Genomic DNA, 24,741 nt, shown 5'->3' with positions numbered 1-24,741 from the left:
CCCTAATGCAGTGATCGCATAGTGTAAATGATGAACATTTGGCCTACTGCAGATGTTTTCTTTAGCTTGACTGTTAATGCGACATGATATTACGGTGTGCTGTGCTGTCAGGGTGGTTATCTTAACAATTTGAATTACTTTACATTGGGGTTTTGTGTTAAGATAACTTTCTGCACCATTTTATCACAATCTAGCTAAAATTTGTTGCATCTTTATGTTCCACAGAGAATGCATGCGACAGCCCCACTGCCTCCAAAGTGGCTCCCTGCCAACACCAAGACAACACGTATCGGTCTAGAATGTGGAGGAAGAGTTCATGTCAGATCTCTCATCTGCAGTAAGGCCTCTTTCACATAGGCAACAGTGATATTGACAATATCGCAGCTTTGTTCCTGCAATTTTGTAGCATCAGCAATATTTTTCCTTGAGAATAACATAGTATGTTAGCATCACAGAAGGGGAAATCAAGAATTAAAAACAATCACAGAAAAATGGCCGTTACTTATTGACTGAGGAGTGCATATAGATGCATCCTCTTCTCACCATGCAGGTAGCTGACTACCAAATGGAGGAGCCAATAACACCTGTGCAAGACACCGATAATAACAACCACTCACACTGCCTCCTGATAATGAGGGGGGTGGATGCTTGGTGTACACTCCCACACATAGTGGATACAGGGTGCCAGACCATCCTGATATATGTAGTTCACCATGCAGACCAGCAACCTATTAATGACGCCATGATAATTCGGCGGGTTGTCCTGCATATCCATCAGTGAACCACATTGGTACTGCCACCCTGGGCTCCCCCTGGAGTCTTAAAGCCACACTGCATGTGAATGATAGATAATAAATGCAAGGCATTGGTTGGATGTTGGCCAAGATACATGAGCCCACTAACCACTTCACGTTCCTTGCGTTGTAGTGGGTCCCTACACTAATATAAATGCATAACAGAAGGGGAAATCAAGAATTAAAAACAATCACAGAAAATGGCCGTTACTTACTGACTGAGGAGTGCATATAGATGCATCCTCCTCTCATCATGCAGGTAGCTGACTTCCAAATGGAGGAGCAAATAACACCTGTGCAGGACACCGATATAACAACCAGTCATACTGCCTCCTGATAATGAGGGGGGTGGATGCTTGGTGTAAACCTCCTTGTTGATCCAGAGGAAGGCAAAAAAAACCCAAGAGGCAGAATAATCCCTGGATCAACCTTTGATAGTTCCTACCTGACTGTAAGACCCGGAACAACAACCCGCTGGTCACCTAATGTCTATATCCTGTAATATCCTTCCGCTCAAGAAAGACATCTAGTCCCCTCTTAAACCGCTCTATGGATTTTGCCATCACCACGTCCTCAGGCAGAGAGTTCCACAGTTTCACTGCTCTTACAGTAAAGAACCCTTTTCTGTGTTGGCGATGAAACCTTCTTTTCCCTAGACGTAGAGGATGCCCTCTTGTTGCCGTCGCAGTCCTAAGTATAAACAGATCATGGGAGAGATCCTTGTATTGTCCCCTAATGTATTTATACATAGTTATTTGATCGCCCCTTAGCCGCCTTTTTCCAGGGTGAATAATCCTAATTTTGATAGCCTCTCTGGGTATTCCAGTCCCCTCATTCAATTTATTTAGTTGCCTTCTTTGGCAGCTAAATTTCGCATTGCTGCCGCCCGCGATGAAATTGCACGCTTTTTTAATTGCAAAACCCAATAGGAGTTTCTAATGCGTTTTGTAGCGCTGTTGCATTGCCAGAAAATCACGTGATTCTGTAGCCCATGTGAAAGCAGCCTAAGGGAAAGGAGCGGTGAGTATGCAGCTTTATATATCGCTCTATGTTGCTCTTGAAACAGCATATATAAGTTGGGAGGAGAAGCAGAGGTGGGGAGACATTAAGGTCGAATGCACACGGCCGGATTTGCATTGCGGAATCCGGAGCGGGCATCTGCCTCCAGATTCCACAGCAAATACCTGCTGTAGCACGTTATGGAAAAACGCTTCTTCCTGCCCACGAGCAGAAATCAATTGTGATTTTCCGCTCGTGAGGTAAATATCGCAGCATGCTCTATTTTTGTGCGGGCTATGCACAGATAGCTTCCATTAAAGTCGATAGTAGCAGTCCGTTCCGCGACTGTTCTCCAAAAGGCCGCGGGATCCACATCATCGCCTAGCGACGGTGCGATCAAATCTGTATTGCACATGTGCACTGTCCGGCACATCTGCAGTACAGAACAAAATACTGTGGATAGGTAAGCAGGGGTCACCAGCTGGTTGACCAGAGTCAGATCCCGCATGTAGCCTTACATTTTCATTTGTAACTAAACATACCAAAAAAGTTGTTTGTTTAAAAGATACAATAAACAGTTTTAAAAAATAAATTTATTAACTGTCTGTAACATGACAAATAACACACACAGATCTGGTATTGCCATCACTTATTCCATGGAATAGATACAACATAATGATTAGTGGATAGCATAAAAAACTGAAATATACCAGGATAGCTATTAAATGCAAAAAAATACCCAAATAGGAAAAATACTTTTTATTTAAAAAAAATCAAAATGGTTGTCTGGTTACTGGATAAAATTCTTTCTATAGGGCTGATTGCAGTAAAATAAGCTGACCTGATGCCAGGAGTCTGGGGACGTGGCGCTACAGTCTCTGATTGGCTACAACAGTCCAAAGAAAATATTTTTGTCAGCCGCACTCACCACAGATTACTAAAGACAGGTATCATAGGTATATCATAGACAGGCAGCATACATGGTGTATGAACATCCAGCAAGAGGTGTCTTTATTCCTCATAGGAATAAAGACATCTTGCTGGATGATTGGCTACAACACCGCGGCAGGGCTACAGTGCTGGATCCTGGCGGTGGCGGAGAGGCAAGTACTCCTCAGTTAAATTTTTTATTACAGTCAGCTCTATGGGAAGGATGTTGTCCGCTAGCTGACAACTGTTTTAAATCACTGTTTAAACTATTTAAAGGTTTCAATTTTGTATTTTTTTTCCTACTGTATCTTCTTTACAGTATTTCAGAGATTTGCTTTGTGTCTTCATCACACCTTTTATTTTTCTACATCTTAAAAATCATATAAGGCTCTGTTCACATCCGCATCAGACCCATCCAGCACAGATCCGGCATAAAATCCCATGTAGCAGCATGCATACTGGATCGGTCATGGTATGTGAGCACCTATGTAGTCTGTGGGATGCACGCAGCCAAGGCTATAGAGTGGACAGGAACACCCAGCGGGTAAGTATAAGAGTCACATCCCCAGATCCAGCATTTCAGCTCCTATGAGACCGCACGTGTAGAAGCTGACAGATTCCCTTTAGTGTAAAGATTTGATGTGAATAGGAAATCATAATGCCAGCCATGGATAGATCCATCCTATGATGGAAGCAAATGCTGCCAGATGGACCCCACTGACTATTACAGGGTTCGTCCAACTTCTGGCATTTTCCAGGATGAACTACTGTTGCATGCTGTACCATTTCATCCAGGATTCTGTATCAGATCTGAGTCAAAAGTGCCGTTTGCAACCTTAAGGGTACGTTCACACGTTGGAATTGGCACAGATTTTCTGCAGCAGAATCTGTGTCAAAAATCAACACTATTGGTGCAGATTTGGTGCGATTCCACAGCAGAATTCACCCCTTGAACTGAAAGGGTAAAATCTGATGCGGACCCTCAGCAAAAAACATATCAAATTCTGCACTAAATTATGCTGTGGGTTCTGAAGCGGATCTGCACCATAATCTGCCACATATGCAGTAGTCTAAAGGGTTTTCCCACTGCACACATTGCAAACATATTGATAACGTACATCAACGTTTAGTGGGTTTTAAAGCTGCTGAGACCCCAATGATGCTTAGAATAAGGGTCCTGTGGTGCTTCAGCTTTTTACTAAATGGTGCCAAGCTCAACTAAGGCTTCATTCACAAGGGCGAAAGCAACATTTCCCTTATGCCCATAACAGCACCAGTGAGAGACCACCTCCCATCCAGACAATAAATGGGAACCTCCCAGATCTTCTTAAAAGCGGGATCACCCTTCACCTCCACAGTTCCTGTCTCCTTTCCATAAGACAGGTTGGAGGAGGTTGCTGCTGTTTGGTTGCCCTCTGCTCTTCCAAGGATTCTTCCAGATGTTATGGTGGTGGACTGAAAGGTCTCGCTCCCAAAACTCTATGGCATGAGAGGTTACCCGTCCCAAGCGTAAGTCTCCACCCGTGTCAACATACCCTTAGAGTTGGATTGGGAGAGACAGATTTTAGAAGGAAAAAAAAAAAGCTGAAGGGACTAAAGCCCCTTCCTTCTAGGCGATAATCACCAGACATAAATTACTTGCTTTACCAATGCCATCAGGTCCAAACAATAGCATGAGAAAACTTGTGGCTCTCCTGAGTACTGCGCCCTTTCACCTCTGAGTCTCATATTAATAAAACTGTAAGATGTATAAAAATCAATTTACATTTTAAGTACAGAATTTACTATATTACATAATAAGATTACAATATAATACACCTTCCACCTTGCTGCTACGACCCCAGTATGTGGTGACCCATCACCCTTTACATGTCCATGCCAATACAGTAGGTCAACTGATGCTAGACAACTACCCAGCGCTGTAGCACATATACTGCATGTCCAAACCAACCCAATGTCTTAGTGCAATTTGTTCCTGGTCCGAAGGGCAGATACTGGATATTCTCTGAACAGCCAAGAGATGACCTGCAAGCACCTATCAGGCTATATTTGTAGTCATTTTCTGATTTGAATGACAGGCTACAAATAACAGAGGCAGCCTTTTTATGTAATAAGTGCCCTATCAGTATTTAAGGACAGTCAGTCATGAGATTCAGATGACTCATGTAGCCATATATTCCACCACCTTGGGGTCATCTCAGTCGTTGCAGAGTACCATGCACACAGAAGAGGATACATAAGCCTGGTAGGAGCTCCGCACCGCCTCCCTTACACTTTCTTCTTTGGTTTTGTGGACAGGAAGTGACTACGTATAAAGTGAGTCAGTTTTCCTTCGGAGAGGACTACGGCAGCCAGTGTCCCGGACAGACAGAGCGCTCCAACCAAGATATGTGCCAGGCGGGATGGCCAGCCCATGTCACAGCACAAGGTGACCTGTCGAAAAAGGACATTTCATTTATTAAAGTGAAGGCCAGTAGCAACAAAGAACGTCTCAAAAGTGAGAGCGGGTCCAAACTGTCGGCATAAAAACTGACAAACAGAAATATTCAATTCTATGAAAAAGTTACGGAAGATTAGAAGCTGGATAAAATGTTCGGCATTAAAAAAATACGTGTCTGAACAACATACAAAGTGTCTGAAAGATGCGTAAATTTGGTCTTGAGATAGGCAAGTCCTCCACCAATTTTTATCCATTGCCTTGACAAACTGTTTCAGAAGTCCTAATTGAATATGCAATGGAGGAAGCAGGATGTCTTCAAGAGGAGAAAGACTTTCCTGTTCCACATTTTTGCCCTCAACTTTCCAAAGTCTGGTTGGCCAGTCCCCCCTTCTGTAGTGAGATTGTTTATCAGTAAAATGGTCTTTGTTGCCCATAGCAACCAATCATAGTGCAGCTTTCATTCTCTCCCCTCTAATCCATCCTGAATGCAGCAGGGATGCCTCCACCCTATGCCAGTCACTGCATTGGTTGCCCGTCCAATATAGAATATAACTCCTCACTCTCATCCATAAAGCTCTCCACAGTGCTGCACCACCCTATATCACTACCCTTCCTGTACTGTCCATTCTGCTAATGACCTCAGACTAGGTTTCGGCATAGTCTGAACTTCATAATCTGATCTACACTTTTCCTGAGCTGTACCAGGTCCCTGGAATGCTCTACCCTGACAATCAGGTTAATCCTCACCCACAATTTTAAGTATTCCCTAAAACATCTCTCTTTACAGAAGAATAACACATAACTCTTCCTCACTTATCCTGTTCCTACACTCTCCTTCAGAACCAGATCCCCATACACCTCAATGCATGCATGCATGCATGCATGCATATATACACACACACACACACACACACACACAGGCTGGTAACTGCCTCAGTTTTAGGAATACTTACTACCCTATTTAAAATATGGAAATATGGCTGAACCATTGTACAGAAGAAGCATTGCAACCTCTTGTGTCCACCATTTCATCATGGATTGCAATCTCTTACGAACAGGGCACTTCCATTGTTCAAGTTATTAATTTTAGGCCAGGCTCACAAAAACAGGCCGGATTCCACATGTAGAGGCCCTCAGTGGATCCTGGCTGTGAGCCCGGAGGTTGACCCTGTGTTCGACCACTTAATGTACTATGTACTCACGCAGGCGGTCATGCACAGCACAGCTTTTTTGTTTGTTGATGTTTCCTGAGCCATCGCTTAGTGATGATGCAGGTACCCGCAGCGCATATGCAATGCAATTGCGTATGGGCTGTGGGTATATCCAGACCATGGAGCACAATGGGCTCTATGTCGCGGATATCTGCTGTGAAACAGAACATGCTGTGTTCAATTCTCTGCGGGCGGATTAAACAATTCCGACCCGCTAATGTAAGCTGAATTGTGTAATCCAATGCATTTGATTGAACAGTGTATGAACGCGGATCATACGATCGCGGAATCCGCAATTCAAATCCGGTCGTGTGAGGCCAGCCTAATAAGGTATGTAATGTCTGATTTTGTTTGTTCATGTCCCCTCAGATTTGTAAAGGGCTGTACAATATGTTGGTGCTATATTATTATTAAACAGAAAGCAAAAAAAAAAAAAATTTAAGTTACTTACCTCTGAATATCTGGTCAGTGCAGCACTAACGGCAAGTGTACATATTACTGCTGGGGAGAGCAGAAGCCCATAAAGTGGCTGGAAGGAGGTGTCCCTGTAATACTTCCTGATGTAATGTAGGCTGTGAGAGATCCGTAAGCCCATGTTAAAGCAGTTGGCCAAGATGAATCCAACGCTGCCAAGCCAAATGGTCATGTAGTAGGAAAGGCAGAGAAAGCTTAGCGAAAGGCCCAACATGATGTAGTTAAACCTGTTCAGGTGATATTAGGGGGGAAAAAAGAATTTAGTATTTATCTGTTTTTCTAAGTGGAACAATTGAATTCAGTAAACTTTACTTGGATAGGCCATCGGCAAATATTCTACCAGCAAGAAGAAGTGGTGGCCATGTCTAAGGAGAAACGAACTGACCTACTAGACTCAGAAGACAACCAAATAAGGACCTCTGGCAGTTCTTACCTCATGTATCCCTCTGCCAAATGTACTTGTGTCCGTTACATGGAACAAAGCACCATGGTTAAAGCCATTGTCCGGGATTAGGGGGGAAAAAAATAGGCCTACTTTTTTGATTGCCAGAAGCATTGCCGGGTCTGCCAGTGGGCTGGTATTACGGCTCTGCCCCAAAACACAGGATTGCAGACTTTACCTAATAGTAAACCATCTCTATAAATCTCCTAATATGAATCTAGATTGTGAATATTTATTATAGATGAACGATGAAGATGCTGCGGCATGAATACCTGGTAGGACATTTCCTTCACCTATTCATCATAATTAGCAGATTTTCAGTCTTCTGGATTATTCTAAACTCTTTCACAGAAGACGTCTTAAAAACTAATATCTGTATTGAAACTCTCTAAAATACATAGACACTAAGGGCACAAGGTTGTGATGTGGAATTGAATACTGTATCGGTATCAGTCCACATCCATCAACCAACAAACAATCTTAGGTGGACAGGGAACCATAAACTGTCCCTCCCTTGGGTCAAATAACACCCTAAAATGATTCTTGGTTTATTCTAAACTGCTTCATATTACTGATAGGTTTTTAGATTGTTGTAAAATTGCCCTCAATTTAGCTGGTAATCCCCTTTATAGCAATGAAATCTTATCAAACATACAGAAAGGTTTAACCAGTTAGTGACAAGGGAATTGCACTCCAGTGATTCTCTTAATTTCTTCGGCATTTTTATTTTTTCATTGACATAACTGTACGAGGACTTTTTCTTTTGTGGGACAAGCAGTATTTTTTTTTTTTAAGACCTCAATTTTAGAGAATTGACGATGTGTTGTATGAGGTTTCTACATCTATTTTAGGATGGGGGTGTCCCTCACACCTTTCAGTATAAATGCCAAGCTGACTTTATTCTAGGGGTCAATAGGATTATGGCGATACCAAATTTATACTGTTAGTTTATTTTAGTCACACAATAAAAACCCTTTAAAAAAAATTATATTTGCAGGCTCCCATTGTAAAAAACCATACTTTTTTTTCAACAATGGAGCTGTGTGAGGAATTGCTTTTGCAGAATGAGTTCTAGTTTCCATTGGTACCATAGTGGAGTACATGTAACTTTGTGACCACCTTTTATTGCAGCGGATTCCAGCTGTGAGCCCGGCCGTTACCCTGCGTATGGCTGCAAAATTGTACTGCGCATGACTGGGTGCTCACACAGGCGGTCATGCGCAGAACCCTGGTTTGGTTTTTTGTACATATTTCCCGCGCGATTATTTAGCAAGAATACGGATACCTGCAGCCCGTACACAATGTAATTGCGTAAGGTCTGCGGGTATATCCACGACCATAGAGAACAATAGGCTCTATGTCGCGTACATAAGTAGTAAAATAGAACGCAATTCTGACACGCTAATGTGATCAGAACTGCCAGGCAACAGAATTCATTGCCTGCTAGTTACTGCGCATCCCGCAGGTAGCATGCAATTCAAATCCAGTCGTATGAGATCGCCCTAAATCTGGCTTTTTTTCTTTCCTTTACATTGTTCACCGTGCGGGATATGTATCCCACATCTGTACTTCAGTCCAATACAAATATGGCAGTACCCATTAGGCATTTTAAAAATCTTTTTCCTAAAAAGGTGGTTTTCGTAGGGAAAAAAAATTTTTTTTTGTACGCCACACTTTTTTAAATTCAACAATGGAACTTAAAGATATGATCGTTTGATTGCTCACATACTACACTATTTATGTAGCACAGCGTACTATGCCTACATCAGCTCACCAAGTAGATCTTGTCAGAAGCAAGGTCTAATAGTCTGTAATATAAAGCAAATTCAGAGTTTTGCCAGGCCTTACGAGGTGTCAATTGTAACAGTCACTGCATACATGCCACAGAAACAATGGACTGTGGCATGGAAGGGGGTTAAACGGCTGGGATCAATGCTTTCTCCACTCCTGGCTGTTAGAGCAGAAGCATGGCTATCAAAATACAGCCGAGCTTTGTCTTTTCGCGGCATAGAACTCCTATGCTAGCCTTAGATTAGGCCGCCATGTTTTTAATTTTGGATAGGGGTACTGGGGGGGGGGGGGGCGTAGACAGCAGAAGCACCCCTATTAAGAGTCAATAAATGCCATGCAGTGAGCCTATGCTATAGTACACACGTGATGAAAAGTTAATTTTGGATGTTCTAGCAGAAGACTCTCTGCAATAAGCTACAGGTGTTATGCCTGTACAAAGCCACATGGTGTCCTTAGAGTTCCATTATATGGAGCCATAGACACTTTGTATGGCACCGTGTGAGATGTTCTCAGCTAGAAACAATACAACAGCCATTGCCGTAATAGGTTATTTTCCAAATGGCTTTTTTTCATGCTGTGATACTTCTGACCAGTTTCATGCAGTCTGAATGGATGTTTGAATTGAGACATCTGAATGTCCTTACCTGTCTACATTCTCTTTACTCATGGAAGCAAAGGTGAAACACTCCGTTACACCATTGATGGCCAGCAGGAGAACATAGAGACAGTAGAAGCGCAAGAGAACGGGACCTGAAAGGCACAATATTTGAGGTGAGAAAGCCTAAATGTGCAGTTTTCATAGAGGTTTCTGCAATTTAAAATTAGACTTGTATACCAATATGACGAGCTCTCATTCAATCTGCTAGTACTAAATTTACTCAGACCAGAGTTTCACAGTGGTCTGACTGGAATGTCCATCGGACTAAGACATGAAACGTTTACCAAGACGTCTTGCCACTAAATTGGTACATCTCTAGCCATACCTTGTGCCAAAAAGTCAAATCTTTGCTGGCTACGAGCCGGTGTAGATTAGCACTATAATTTACACCAGTTTCTTGTGTAAATTAGAGTAAAATTTCTGGGCTTTGAGTGGCCCAGCCCTTTCCTTTAGGCCTGCCTACTTTTTAGAAAAATGGGAAGGACATCAGAAAGAGGGCAGAAAGTTAGAAGAGTCGACATGCAACAATGACAGCCAAGGGGGCAAAGCGCTTAAATGAATGCTGCAGTCCCTTCATTTCAGTGATCAATGGATGGGGATGTCTGGACGCGGACCTCCACTGATCCAAACTTTTGACGTGTCGCTCTGAGAGGTCAAGGTGTTTTTGTTTTTAAATGCAAGCCACTTGTTAATTTATTATAATTGCGAGTAATAGACCCTCAGAAATTTTATGGAATATTTCATTTTTACAATATAACTGTAATTGCAGAATCATCCTAGAGTGTGAATATGAAGCATTGTTTTTCACCCTCTAAGGATGTGGCAATTTTGGGAGGATTTTCATCTCCAGACTGAGCCCCTAAACCTGCGCCATCTAGATGCTGTATATGTACCCATGACATATAGGGGTTAACGTACAATACTCCTATAGAGCGCTTCATTACTAAAACACAGATTTGCTTTTGGAGATTCTGAAACACGAGATAAAAGTTTAAACAAATGTGAAAATAAATGTAAATATTCCCCTTACCAGAGCCGGCACTAAGCAGGGATCCACCATATATATCCAATGCCAGTTGTGAATATGCATATCCAAATGCGATGATAAGCAGACCAATCACTGTCACCAGTTTCAGGAGTGACTCCAAGACCTCCGATGCAGCAGCGATCTCCTCCTTTTTGAAATATAAAAACGACAAGTTTAGGCGTTTCTAGTTGTGCATCCCAGCTTTACAGTATTGCCTTACAAGTGCAGCTTTACTTACCCTCCTTTGACTCTTGACATCTTTTCCTCTTTCTAACACCTTGGAAAAATAGACATAGAAGCTTTCTTCTATAGGTAGGAAGATGAAGCGTGCCACCAGAGAGCCCAAGTTATTCACAATATCATACACGCCTGGGGACAAAGTAAAAATGATGAAGCTGCAACTTCTCAAAAAGTTTTTATATGAAGGTTAGTTTGAAAAGTTTACATGAAGAGTAGGGAATCCCCAAATGAGAATATATCCCATATATTAAATACACCTACATATGAAATACCTACATTTGGTAGTAAGTAACCTATTGAGCTCAGGCAATGGAATGGGTTGACTCAGAGATGTGGTTCTAAAATGACCATATATCAGTTATGGGCAAAAGTCTAGCAAAACTTTCTTTTTTTTAGTTTTGCCCAGAATAATTCTTCAACTTTTTGTGTTGCTCTTCTCTAAAAGGCGAGGAATGCACAATAAATGGTGGACACATAGAGTGCAAGACTTACCTTGATCTCCAAAGGACAGCACATTCAGAAAGGTCATTACATAGCGCTCACCTAAAAATAATAAAAGAAAAATATCAAATGTTAATAATGAGAATAGTGATCTGCAGAGTTATTTGCTTTTGAGAAACAGCTGTTTGTTTAAAACAATCTCTTGAAATAGATACTATTCTGATTTTTATTCTTTTCCCAAAGTTGCTACAGACACCCTATATAAAGGTACAAAGTGGCTAACAGCATCTCCTCCTCAGAAGTAGACACTTTATTTAGCTACATCAAAGTTCACGTAATTGTATATATATTTACAAATCATCAAAGACTTGCAGGCATGTCAAACTTGAGAGAAAGCCCTCAGCTCTTGATAACATACTACGTAGTGATGTGACGGGGTGTACACTGACCTTCTGTCAGGATTTGTTTTAGGAAAGACTGCTTGAAGAAGCTCCATGCTAGCCAGGCCTGCTTCCAATCCAAAAAGTCCTATTAAAAAATAGAAAGACAGTTAAAAGGGGTTGTCTGAGTTAAGAAAAGCCCTGTTACCAGGTCCCCCATACCAGTCCACTACCTGTTGTCATATGAAGTCAGTCTCTAGTAACACACCAAGAAAAAGGATGGCAGGAAGGGAATAATGCATGCTGCTCATGGAGAGGTGGGAGATGTGGAAAGAAACTCATACAGATATGGCTGATGAATCACATCTACACTGCTCAGAACTGCTGTATAATGTCCTCCATGCTGTTATTTCTCGTCACGTGTGTAGTAGTGCAGTACACAAAAGGGCCTGTAGAGGGCTGCAGACAGCACGTCTGGAGAAATAGGGTTAACACCTGATGGGTGTGGCAGGAATTGGTTGCATAAAAGCCAGTTCCTGCCAGAAGCAAGGGGGAAGTTACAGCTCAGGTGAGCTGGAAGGTCTGAAAGCCTAAGGTCCAGTGTGGACCAGTGGAAGTGGTGGAGATGCCGCGTCAGAAACTGGGAGCCTGATCCGTGCGGACCAGTTTTGGGGGTCAGTCACACGTCTGATAGTGGAAGATGCCCTATAGACACCCCAGGCGGAGTAGTGACGGTGACCCAGTGGGTGGTGAATTTAGGATTACACATGGACTGTGCTTGTATGCTGTTTTGCTGTGAAATAAAGGCTGGCAGGAGCCAGAACTAAAGAGAATCCACGTCTCTGGAGCATTTCTACACGTGTGGTGCGCCATTTTCATGTATGAGAGGTCAGCGATCTGCAGGCGAGTGACCCCAACTTGCCACAGCGTGGTACAAACAGGAAGCAAAATCTGCTATTTTATTCATGAGCAGTGTATAGAACACAGCATAGCAGTCTCTTTCCATTAGTTCAGAGAGAGCTGAGAATTCTAGATAGAGCCTGCAGAGAGTAAAACAGCTGATAAATGCTGCAAGTCACATAATGACCAGAAAGTGTGATATTCCTTCATGTACATGCACGCGTGCACACACGCACGCGCACACACACTCTGAAAATGCAGGTACTTAAGTGAACAATTGCCTCGATGGTCGTGGGCATTATTCTAAAAATTACTACTTTGGCCACCAAGATAATCTTGTCCCACCCCTGAGTAAATTACCCTAATCATTGAAAAATCTAAAAATGATAATTCACTATGAAAATTAATTAATTATGGAAGTGCCAATTATACATTGTAGAATAGATACACTAAATGAAATGTGCTACCTGAGAACCAGAGTATCGGGGGAAAAATTCCATCATACTGTGAAGAGGAAAGGATTTCTTCTCTGCTTCTTTAGATCCAAGAAACTTTGCAAAGTAGAGTATGTAACACAGAGAAAGGAAGCTTGTGTACAGGACCTAAGGGAGACACAGCTTTGGTAAAGTGAAGCTTGTCTGTTTTATGCTAAACACACTGAAAGGGACAATGTTCTTTAACCCCTTAAGGACATGGCCTATTTTGGCGTTGATGACCAAACGATTTTTGGTATTTTTTTATCTCTATTTTTCAACAGCCATAACTTTTTTATTTTTCCGTTGACGCCGTCATTCAATAGCTGAGAGCTGCCTCTAATTGGTCCCTGCGCTCAGCCAATCAGAGGCAGCACTCACTCACCCATTCATGAATTCATGAATGGGTGAGTGAGTGCTGCCTCTGATTGGTGAGGGCTGTGACCAATCAGAGGCAGCCCATTCAGCAGGCGGGGATTTTAAATCCCCGCCTGCTGAATACTACACAGAGCAGTTCAGGAGAACTGCTGGCCGGACGCCGCTGAACTCCGGCTGCAGGGAGAAGGGGAGTATACATTTTTTTTTTTTTTTTACACATTTTAGGATGGTTTTCACGGAAGGGCTTATATTTTTAAGCCCTTCCCGAAAATTCATCCCACGCTCGCCGGCAGCCCATTGCTTTCAATGAAGCTGGCTCCATTGAATTCAGTGGGCGAACATCGTTCTTCTCTGCCACAGCTGTAACAGCTGTGGCAGAGGAGAATGATTTGTGTAGTATATGTTCTCAATGGGGTCGGCACTGCTGCCGCCAGCCCCATTGAGCGCATATATAGAACACAACGAATAGCAGAATGCAGATAGGCGTGTTCTGCGAATCGTTGTGTCCTATAATTTATCGCACATCCGCATAAAAAGCGGACATGTGACCGTTCTCATTGCAAAGCATTGGGTGTATATATGCGCGGATCACATGCGCATGCGCAAACAGTATTCTCAGTTATTCTTTAATACGTTCAGTAAAGGAACATTTAACTCCCTTAAGAACAGCGATTTCTGCATTTCTTATTTTTGATTTTTTTTTGTCCCTGGCTTCCAAGAGCCATAACCTTCTTACTTTTTGGTCGACATAGCTGTACGAGGGCTTATGTTTGCAGGACAAGTTGTATTTAATGTACCGCAAAGAAAAGTGATGCAAAAAACTAACAAAAAACCAAAAGCGACTGCGTAATTTCATATTTATTTATAGTCATTCATGACTATAAAGACGGGTAAACTTTATTCAGTGGGTCAGAACAATTACTTCCATACCACGGACATGCGATCTTTTGATCACTTGTACAATACACTGCAATACCTCTGTATTGCAGTGCATTGGTCCCTGGCTGTGATTCTATTACACCGTGCCACAAGCAGAGTATAATGGAAGTGATAGAAAGGCAGACCTTCACTAAAGCCTGGTTTAGACACAAAGATTATCGCTCAAAAAATCTTTTGAACAATTATCATTGTGTGCTTTTTACAGCACAAGGTGATCACTCAGACATTGAGCGATCACCTTGCGCTTCGAGTGGGGGATGCAGAAGACAAGCGGGGCCGCTTGTCTTCTGCATCCAGCTGTTCTCTGCTCGGAGCACCCGGCTGTTATACAACTAAGCTCTCCGAATGGGGGACGAAAAACACACATACCCCGCCTGTCTTCAGGGAGCGGGATACAGCTGAAACAATAGTATCAGCTGTGAATTCCTAATAACTGATTGCTGATCTTTCAGAATACTGAAAGATCAGCAATGGCTTAATGAAAACTGCACGATGTCAGTGCAGTTAGACAACGATTATCACTCAAAAGACGGCTTTGAGCAATTTTTGAGCGAAAATCGGCCTTAAGCCTCCGGCTGACAAGACAACCAAATGGCACCTCACAATTGTGTTGCGGAGGAGCAACTGTAGTGATGAGTTTGTGCTACTAGAAGACCACATTTTAAGGTAGGCAAAGGGTTTTCCTGTGTGATGGGCTGTTAATATGTTAACAGCCTGGTGGGAGGGCTCAATAGGAGCTGGCTGAGCTCTTCCCAAAATGGCTCCTGACTAAGGAAAGGCACATGCATTGCCTTTGTGAACCATGTGGCACTAAATGGTAAAGATACACTGTGGGCATTATTGTGATATGTTGGGAGTGTAAGCGCTAGATCTTACTCTCTGAATTAGGGAGGGAACATTAAATATTTAGCTAATGGCCAGATGGCCTGAGGTTTTATTTTGTTCCTGCATCATTCACTGTGAAGTTAGGTGCTGTGACTTTTTAAACTGTGAAACTTATAAAAGCTGATGAGGCTGAAATCCACAGTCTCAGTATTTTGTGTTATTAAAAGGGTCTCATTGAGCTGACATCCATCACTACTTAGATGCTGTGGTCAGCATTGACAATGGCATCTAAGGAATTAAACGGCTGGAATATGTCAACTGCCATATGAAAGATGTCTGCATCTTTTATTAACTAAGGAAAATTAGATCTGCAGCAACATTTTTTTCAAATATTTCATGTCTTTTTGAATTCGATATGCTAAAAGCACGGTGGCTCAGTGGTTAGCACTGCTGCTCTGAGTTTGTACATTCTCCCTATAGTTGTGTGGGGGTTCCTCCAGTTACTTCAGTTTTCTCGCACGATCTTAAAACATCCCAATTGGTTAGGGAGAGGGTGAGAAAGGGAACTTTTGCCCCATTGTGGGACAGGAACTGGTTTGCATGATTAAATCTTCGTATAGCACTGCAGATTATATTGGTGCTATATAACCAACAGGAAATAAAGGAATAAACAAAAATACACATCTTACCTGAGCCAGTGAGAAGATGAGGAGCCCCCAACGAGGCCACATAAGCACCAGAATGACTGTGACAGAACAACGCACAATTATTGCCAGACTCTCAGCAATCACCTAAAATACATGCCATAAGGATAAATAAACAGCCCCAGGTCGCACACTACAACTAGGTAATATATCTAGTAAGGAAATAGAACACAGTAGATTAAATTAAAGCACTGTGCTGTGTAAGTGGTCTTCGGAGTCAAGAACAGCGGATGGCTATACTCTTTAGTGCCACAGACCTCGAGTGGTCTGGCAGGGTGTATGCTCGACCGCTGCTCCATTTAAATGTCTACTATTCACGGATTTGAGACTGGTGGAAAACTAAAGGTGAGGGTCCGCTGTTAGGGCAATGGGTCACCACTGACATATCGCTTATCATCTATCCAGAGGATAGTTGGCAACTACTTTGGGCTGGAATACCTCTTTTTAGTTCCACAAACTAGAGCTATGGATGCACAAAAAGTCCATCGACAATCTAATATATAAAAGTAGCTGTACTTAAACTTGTACTTCCATATGGAGTTTTTAAAAACCCATCTACATGTCTGGTGTGGAATCCACACAGTAAATCCACCACACCTGGAGCTAACCTCAAGGAGTCTCCTAAATGCCAACTGGATTTAACAAGCCCAATATTTTATTGTGGTAGAATAAAACCCCTTAGTGACCATCGATACGCCTTTTGACGGCTTCACCAAGTGGGCCTTATTCCACACAGCAGTCAATTGACGGCCTCCCTGTGGAATAAAGCCCCGGGGTCTATGCGGGTAACAGCTACATGCTATCAGCTGCCGGTCATGCGATCGCCATTATCCATTGCATACAAGTGAAGAAAAAGTAAAATAAAGTTAAAGTTTCAGCTCTTTTCATGGATCAGATCAATGAGGATAGCTGACAGTACTTACCCCCCAGCGATGCCCTGCGGCATTCTGGTCCTCCCAGGAACTGACGCCATCTTCTGCGCATGCGCGCCAGATGGAAAAAGTTGAATGCATGCGCAGAAGGCTGGGGTCCCAGGCAATTTAAAATTTCCTTGCTCCTGGCTAGCACAAGCAGCCAAGAACAGGGAAATATATTGTGGTGCCCGATCACATGATCGCCGTTATCTCATGGATAACAGCAATCATGTGAAGTGAAAAAAAAAAAAAGGGTAAAAAGTTTAAGTTTTATCTCCCCTCACGGATCAAGGCCTGCAGAATTATTTGCGGACCCTATTCCGGCTTCTGCGTACATCGCTAAAATAGCGGACGCATGTGCAAAAGCCGTGGATTGCCAAGGCAATTTAAAATCTCCCTGCTCCTGACTACCAAATGAAGCCAAGAGCCTGGAGATTTCACGGGAAGGGGCGCGGTACGCAGTCCCTGGTGACGTGATCGCCGTTATCCAATGAATAACGACGATCATGTAAAACTAAAAAAAAAAAAAAAGTTAGTTTCACGCCCTGTCACGGATCCGCTGATATCCGCAACATAGATCCCAATATGCCTTATGGTCACGGGAAACGACAGCCTATACACAACTACATTGTGTACGGACAGCAGGTACCCGTGTCATCGCCAAGCGACGGCGCAGGATATATAAACGAAAAAAGGTAACTGTGTGAGTACGCAGTTATGCACAGTAAATCACGTGGACATGGCCACGGCCGGGCTCACAGCTGGGATCTGCTGGGGGCATTCACAAGTGTATTCCACATCCAGCCGTGTGAGTCCGGCATTATTCAGACCGCTACCTGTAATACATAATTTACAAGTAGTCCCCGGGAACGCTCGCCTTCCTGCAGTTCCAGGAGCAGCTTGGTGAACGCTTTCTGTTTTGTATATATGTGTGTGTATATATATTATATTAAAACATATAAGTCTGAGAAGCACATCCATACAGATTGTTTAAATATACAGGAAGAAACGTACATTTATGATTGTGGCACGCAGGTCTCGCAAGAGATACAATCGGTCACAGTTTAAAATGACCATGAATGTTCTCAGAAATATTTTCATTCTATAAGGATTATGTCTTTTAAGCACATCATAGGACAATGATGGCGTCAATAACCATAAAAACGGTAACCTATAAACCAATAATTGGGTCATTTGTGGGGATTCTCTATCGCTTTGGCAGCTCACGGGCAATGGGGCCTAAATCACCTTCAAGTAAAATTTCTGTTCTGAAAGCCACCGGCTGCTCCTTTCGCTTTGGGCCCCCTTGTGCATGAAGACAGAAGATAAGGGCCACAACGGGTGTGTTTCTAAACACAGAACAAACAGGGGTATCCAATGGAGGTATCCATGTTGGGGTGAAAATCCTTATTTTCATGTGCACTATAGGAAAAAAAAACCTGTCTAAAATAACATATTTGCAAAAATATGAAATTTTATTTTTTCTCCTCTAAATTGCATTAAACCCTGAAAAGAAAAACTATGGAGTCAAAATACTCATGACACCCCCTAGTGATTATATCAAGGGGTGAAGTTTTTAAAATGGGGTATCTATCATTCTGACACCTATGAGCCTTTGCAATCTTGCCTTGGTGCAGGAAAACAAAGTGTTCCTCAAAATGTTAATAATTAATGTTGAATTTGTACGTCTCCTAAACGGTTAAAAAATCCTAAAATTTTCCAATGTGCTTCCAGAATAGAGTAAACAGATGGAAATAGATATAAAAAATTTGTACATTATGTTTGCACATATTTGAGATATTGCAGTTGAAAATGTGAAAAACTGACAATTTTTTCAAAATGTTCCCAATTTTGGCGCTTTTAATAAACATACAAATTCCATGGGTCTATTTTTACCACCTAAATGAAGTACAAGATGTGGCGAAAAAACAATGTCAGAATCACTTGGACATGCAAAACCTTTACGGAGTTATTCTATGTTAAAGTGACACATGGCAGATTTCAAAATTTGGCCTGGTCACTAAAGGGGATAAGCTGCAGTCAGAAGTGACTGTCAGCAGCTTGTCTCACTGTCCCTGTTGCTACCAATCGTACATGTTTATGGAGATTGCCGACGGCTGAACATAGACAGCCCTGCTTTCCCTGGAGGCTCACACAAAACACAGTTATGGCTGAGATAGACTTCAGGTGTAAATCAGCAGCATTACACAATTTCACAAACATACCTTAAGCCTGACAAAGAGATGGGCTTGTGCGAGGACCCAGAATGGTTCTGCTATTAGTTCAATAACTGCAGAAAGTCCAAATGCCAGAACTCCAGTGCCATAATGTGGGATAATTGTCGGGTCTGGAACCTCCAATATACTCAGCCATATCCACCCTAATAGTAAAGACCAGCAGACGCCAAGTGGTACCCTGCAAGTATGTGAGAACATTCAATGCTTACTTCCAGTAGAGAACATTTATATAGAACACCAGATAATTGACACAGGCTTTAGCAGTTAGAATCGGGGAGTCTCTAGGCCCCCCATACACTTAAAGGGGTTTTCTAGGGAAATACTATTAACGACGTATCCTCAGAATAGGTCGGCAATAGTTAATTGGCGGTCAGCACCGCAATACACCGGGGTATGGAGTGGATGCTGCTGTTCCAATCCCTGTGTAGTGGCCGGCACTATAAACTAGAGGTGACCATTGGAAAAAACATATAGAAGAAAAAAACTGCTGAAAATAGTGATGACATACAGTTGTAATGACACCTGGAACACATCTGTAATACGGATCAGTATTACGGACATGTTTCCATACGCTCACTGGAAGCTAGCTTTAAATTAATAGTCAGGTTTAACTAACCCGGCCATAAATCTTGCAGTCTGTATTCTGGAATGCTCTGACAGACCACAGGCTTCCATAAACGGCAGTCTGCAGTCTGATGAAGGATCTCCAGACTGACCACTTTCCGCTGTTACAGGAAACAATTCTGGTAATGACAATCACATTAGGGGAGTGCCATTAAGCAATTTCCTAATATAATTTGTCTGAGAGCAAACATGATATCTAGTTCATACTAATACTCAAGGTAGATTCTAGAAGGATCATGACCTCTACCATCAGGAATACTCACGCCAACCAGGTGAGGTGAATGGTGTGCCTCCAGCTTTGCTGTGCAGAATGGCTCAAACATGCTTTACGAAAAGCTTCTCGGGCGAGGAACACCACTGTAGTGTAAAGAAGGGTCAGCCTGAAGAGAAAGAAGAAAGAGCATGTCACAGCACCAGGCTCACATCATGTGACACGACCACAGGGGTTGGTTGACTGACTTACGTTGGGGCATTAGTCACACCCTGACACAGTCCTATGCACCCCAAAACACTTGCTGCAACTACACTTGTCAGACTGAACTTAGAAGGGTTGTCCAGTTGTAAACTATGATGTTCTCTCCCCCCTATGGGAAGTTCATCTATAGTATATCAGCAGGTGTCTGTCACCTCACTGATCAGCTGTTTACCGCACCAATGCATTTCTACACTGAGCTGATTTTGGTACGAAGCAGACAGCTCCGTTCCTGCTGCAGTGGCCAGGCTTGGTATTACACACAAAATTCCCATTCATTTCAATGGAAATTTTGCCTGTAATACCACATCTGGCCACCGCAGTGGGAATGGACCTAGCTGCTTCCTGCAGAGATCAGCTTAATGCATGAGCCCACAGGCCCAAAGGGGGTTGTCTGGTAACCAACTATGCTCTCCCCTCTGCCCCGACCCAGAACTCCAGTCGCAGCGGTTGTTGTTACAGAGGATGTCAGAGGAAATCAGGTGACTACGGCAGCACCACATTCATGAACTCCTGGCATCCCAGGAGAACGAGCAGTGACGCTACAGAGGGGCAGGTATAGTTCAGTTATTGTCATTTTAATACGCGGGACCCTACTGAAGCGGAGAGTGGTCTGGTTACCAGACAACCCCCTTGTTCGAATACAGTTCTCCTATCCCGGGGTAACCCAGAGGCAGAATCTGCAGAGTGGCAGCGACAGTGAGGACACCACTTTATAGAATTTCCTATGACTACAGACTACTTTACTAGGGAGGGAAAGAGAAAGCACACATATTAATGGAACATCATGGGCAACAAAAGACTTGACCAAATAAATCAATGAATATTAACGAAGCTGGCTGGGATGGGAAGGGTTAACGCAATATCATACTCCCATAATAGGCAGATAGGAATATCACACCTCCATAACAGACACACATATATAATAAGCATGTTATATTTAGTACTGAAAAGCCCTTACAGAACTCCAGCAGTAGCCGTTGTAACGCCGACTGTGAAGAGACTTACCGCACATTTACAATGCCAATGATCTCCTTCGAGACATACCGCAGCGTGAAGGCATTTAGAGTGAATGTGAGGACCCGGAAGACCACCTGTGCAAACAGGAACATGCATTGTGTGAGGAGAAACTGGGGGGTACTGGCTCAGCCAATCAATGCAGCGCTCAAACAACCAATCACAGCCATTGCTTCGTGGAGGCGGGATTTATGTATCCTGTGACCTGGAAGTGATCCTGTGTGGGCGGCCGAGGGATCTGCATTGTTACTGCTCAGAATACACACAAAGGTCTTAGTGACAGTAAGCCTGGGCTCACACAGGGCGGATTTGCCGCGGTTTTGCGGCGGATTGCCGTTACATATCCACACTGCGGCAAAACCGCTGCGTTTGCAGTGCAATGCAGCACAAATGAGATTTGCCAAAAAGCTGTTCTCACAGGCCGGATTTTTTCCGCACAGCCGCAGTGCGGAAATGCAACTGCGACGCGGTTTTCAAAGATGCAGCATGTTCATTCTATGGTCTTGTCTGCAGCGCTTTTTTGTCCATAGACCTCTATGGACGCAGCAAAATCCGCACTAAAAGTAAAAAACGCTGCGGAAAAAAACACTTGCAGATTTTTCCACAAGAAAATCTGCAGGAAAATCCGCAAGCCCAAATTAACCTTTGAAGCGGTTTTGCCGCAGAAGCAGTTCTTCTGCAGCAAATCCGCCCTGTGTGAACCCAGTTTAAGGGCTGAAGGTGCCGGCCTCACACAGATATTTTGATGATAGTGGGCCTAAGACATCCCCTGAAAACAAGCCCTAGCACATAATTGGGAGCAAAAATCAATATAAGACCTTGTACTATTTTGGGGGGCACACGGTACCTCTGTAGGCAGGATTCTCTGTATATAGTACTATAATATACCATGCCTATGGGGCTGTAATATAGTATAGGGTGACCACGGGGCCGTATATACTATATGCAGACTGCAGGTCTGTATATAACACAGGAGGGCTGTATATACCGTAGTATACGGAGACAGCGGGGCTGTATATAGTATATGGTCCCAGCAGGGCTATATATAGTACAGGGTGACTGTATATAGTATACGGTGCCTGTGGGGCTGTATATAGTACAGGGTGACTGTATATACTATACGGTGCCTGCAGGGCTGTATATAGTATACAGAGACAGCGGGGTTGTATATAGTATATGGTCACAGCAGGGCTGTATATAGTACAGGGTGGCTGTATATAGTACAGGGTGACTGCATATAGTATACGGTGCCTGCAGGGCTGTATATAGTACAGGGTGACTGTATATAGTACAGGGTGACTGTATATAGTACAGGGTGACTGTATATAGTACAGGGTGACTGTATATAGTACAGGGTGCCTGCGGGGCTGTATATAGTACAGGGTGACTGTATATAGTATACGGTGCCTGCGGGGCTGTATATAGTACAGGGTGAGTGTATATAGTATACGGTGCCTGCGGGGCTGTATATAGTACAGGGTGACTGTATATAGTATACGGTGCCTGCGGGGCTGTATATAGTACAGGGTGACTGTATATAGTATACGGTGCCTGCGGGGCTGTATATAGTACAGGGGTGACTGTATATAGTATACGGTGCCTGCGGGGCTGTATATAGTACAGGGTGACTGTATATAGTACAGGGTGCCTGCGGGGCTGTATATAGTACAGGGTGACTGTATATAGTATACGGTGCCTGCGGGGCTGTATATAGTACAGGGTGACTGTATATAGTATACGGTGCCTGCGGGGCTGTATATAGTACAGGGTGACTGTATATAGTATACGGTGCCTGCGGGGCTGTATATAGTACAGGGTGACTGTATATAGTACAGGGTGCCTGCGGGGCTGTATATAGTACAGGGTGACTGTATATAGTACAGCGTGCCTGCGGGCTGTATATAGTACAGGGTGACTGTATATAGTATACGGTGCCTGCGGGGCTGTATATAGTACAGGGTGACTGTATATAGTATACGGTGCCTGCGGGGCGGTATATAGTACAGGGTGACTGTATATAGTATACGGTGCCTGCGGGGCTGTATATAGTACAGGGTGACTGTATATAGTATACGGTGCCTGCGGGGCTGTATATAGTACAGGGTAACTGTATATAGTACAGGGTGCCTGCGGGGCTGTATATAGTACAGGGTGACTGTATATAGTATACGGTGCCTGCGGGGCTGTATATAGTACAGGGTGACTGCATATAGTATACGGTGCCTGCGGGGCTGTATATAGTACAGGGTGACTGTATATAGTATACGGTGCCTGCGGTGCTGTATATAGTACAGGGTGACTGTATATAGTATACGGTGCCTGCGGGGCTGTATATAGTACAGGGTGACTGTATATAGTATACGGTGCCTGCGGGGCTGTATATAGTACAGGGTGACTGTATATAGTATACGGTGCCTGCGGGGCTGTATATAGTACAGGGTGACTGTATATAGTATACGGTGCCTGCGGGGCTGTATATAGTACAGGGTAACTGTATATAGTACAGGGTGCCTGCGGGGCTGTATATAGTACAGGGTGACTGTATATAGTATACGGTGCCTGCGGGGCTGTATATAGTACAGGGTGACTGTATATAGTATACGGTGCCTGCGGGGCTGTATATAGTACAGGGTGACTGTATATAGTATACGGTGCCTGCGGGGCTGTATATAGTACAGGGTAACTGTATATAGTACAGGGTGACTGTATATAGTACAGGGTGCCTGCGGGGCTGTATATAGTACAGGGTGCCTGTATATAGTACAGGGTGCCTGCGGGGCTGTATATAGTATACGGTGCCTGCGGGGCGGTATATAGTACAGGGTGACTGTATATAGTATACGGTGCCTGTGGGGCTGTATATAGTACAGGGTGACTGTATATAGTACAGGGTGCCTGCGGGGCTGTATATAGTACAGGGTGACTGTATATAGTATACGGTGCCTGTGGGGCTGTATATAGTACAGGGTGACTGTATATAGTACAGGGTGCCTGCGGGGCTGTATATAGTACAGGGTGACTGTATATAGTACAGGGTGCCTGTGGGGCTGTATATAGTACAGGGTGACTGTATATAGTACAGGGTGACTGTATATAGTACAGGGTGCCTGCGGGGCTGTATATAGTACAGGGTGACTGTATATAGTACAGGGTGCCTGTGGGGCTGTATATAGTACAGGGTGACTGTGGGGATGTATACAGTATACGGTGACCGCAGGGCTGTACATAGTACAGGGTGTATGACACCTCCTGCATGTGGCGGCATCTGGCGGCGGGCGCTGTACCTGCAGGACCATGGTAGTAGATGCTAGCCTGGTGGTGTCCCTGAGGACCTGCTGCTGAGACGCCATCGTGGCGACCACCAATCCTCAGTGCCGGCCGGCAGGGAGCAGCTGGTCTCTACACAGTCAGTACCGGCAGGTAAAGGACCT

General features: G+C 43.6%; 1 protein-coding gene across 1 annotated transcript; it reads right to left on the bottom strand.

Annotated features, from left to right (window-relative positions):
- Nucleotides 1–2,368: 2,368 nt before the first annotated feature.
- Nucleotides 2,369–24,741, bottom strand: RFT1 (RFT1 homolog). The gene is made up of 13 exons (XM_066596282.1): nt 24,595–24,741; nt 21,302–21,387; nt 20,085–20,201; nt 19,186–19,375; nt 16,032–16,133; nt 13,195–13,329; nt 11,897–11,975; nt 11,499–11,549; nt 11,005–11,135; nt 10,770–10,914; nt 9,726–9,831; nt 6,826–7,075; nt 2,369–5,156 (listed from the first exon to the last, which is right to left on the bottom strand). The coding sequence occupies exons 1-13, from the start codon at nt 24,658–24,660 to the stop codon at nt 4,992–4,994; spliced, it is 1,623 nt and encodes a 540-aa protein (XP_066452379.1). The 5' UTR covers nt 24,661–24,741; the 3' UTR covers nt 2,369–4,991.

Source organism: Eleutherodactylus coqui, chromosome 3 (genome assembly GCF_035609145.1).
Source record: "Eleutherodactylus coqui strain aEleCoq1 chromosome 3, aEleCoq1.hap1, whole genome shotgun sequence".
Lineage (NCBI taxonomy): Eukaryota > Metazoa > Chordata > Amphibia > Anura > Eleutherodactylidae > Eleutherodactylus > Eleutherodactylus coqui.
The sequence above is the reverse complement of the archived record's forward strand: the minus strand, read 5'-3'. Positions and strand labels throughout refer to the sequence as shown.

What these genes read in the sequence shown, in the direction of transcription:
- RFT1 (XM_066596282.1), bottom strand. Translation starts at nt 24,660, where the DNA reads ATGGCGTCTCAGCAGCAGGTCCTCAGGGACACCACCAGGCTAGCATCT. An exon ending in ATCTCTTTGTCAGGCTTAAG is followed by an intron (nt 16,134 to 19,185) that starts GTATGTTTGTGA and finishes CATGTATTTTAG; the next exon opens with GTGATTGCTGAGAGTCTGGC. An exon ending in CCTGCTTAGTGCCGGCTCTG is followed by an intron (nt 9,832 to 10,769) that starts GTAAGGGGAATA and finishes TGTGCCTTTCAG; the next exon opens with GTCCCGTTCTCTTGCGCTTC.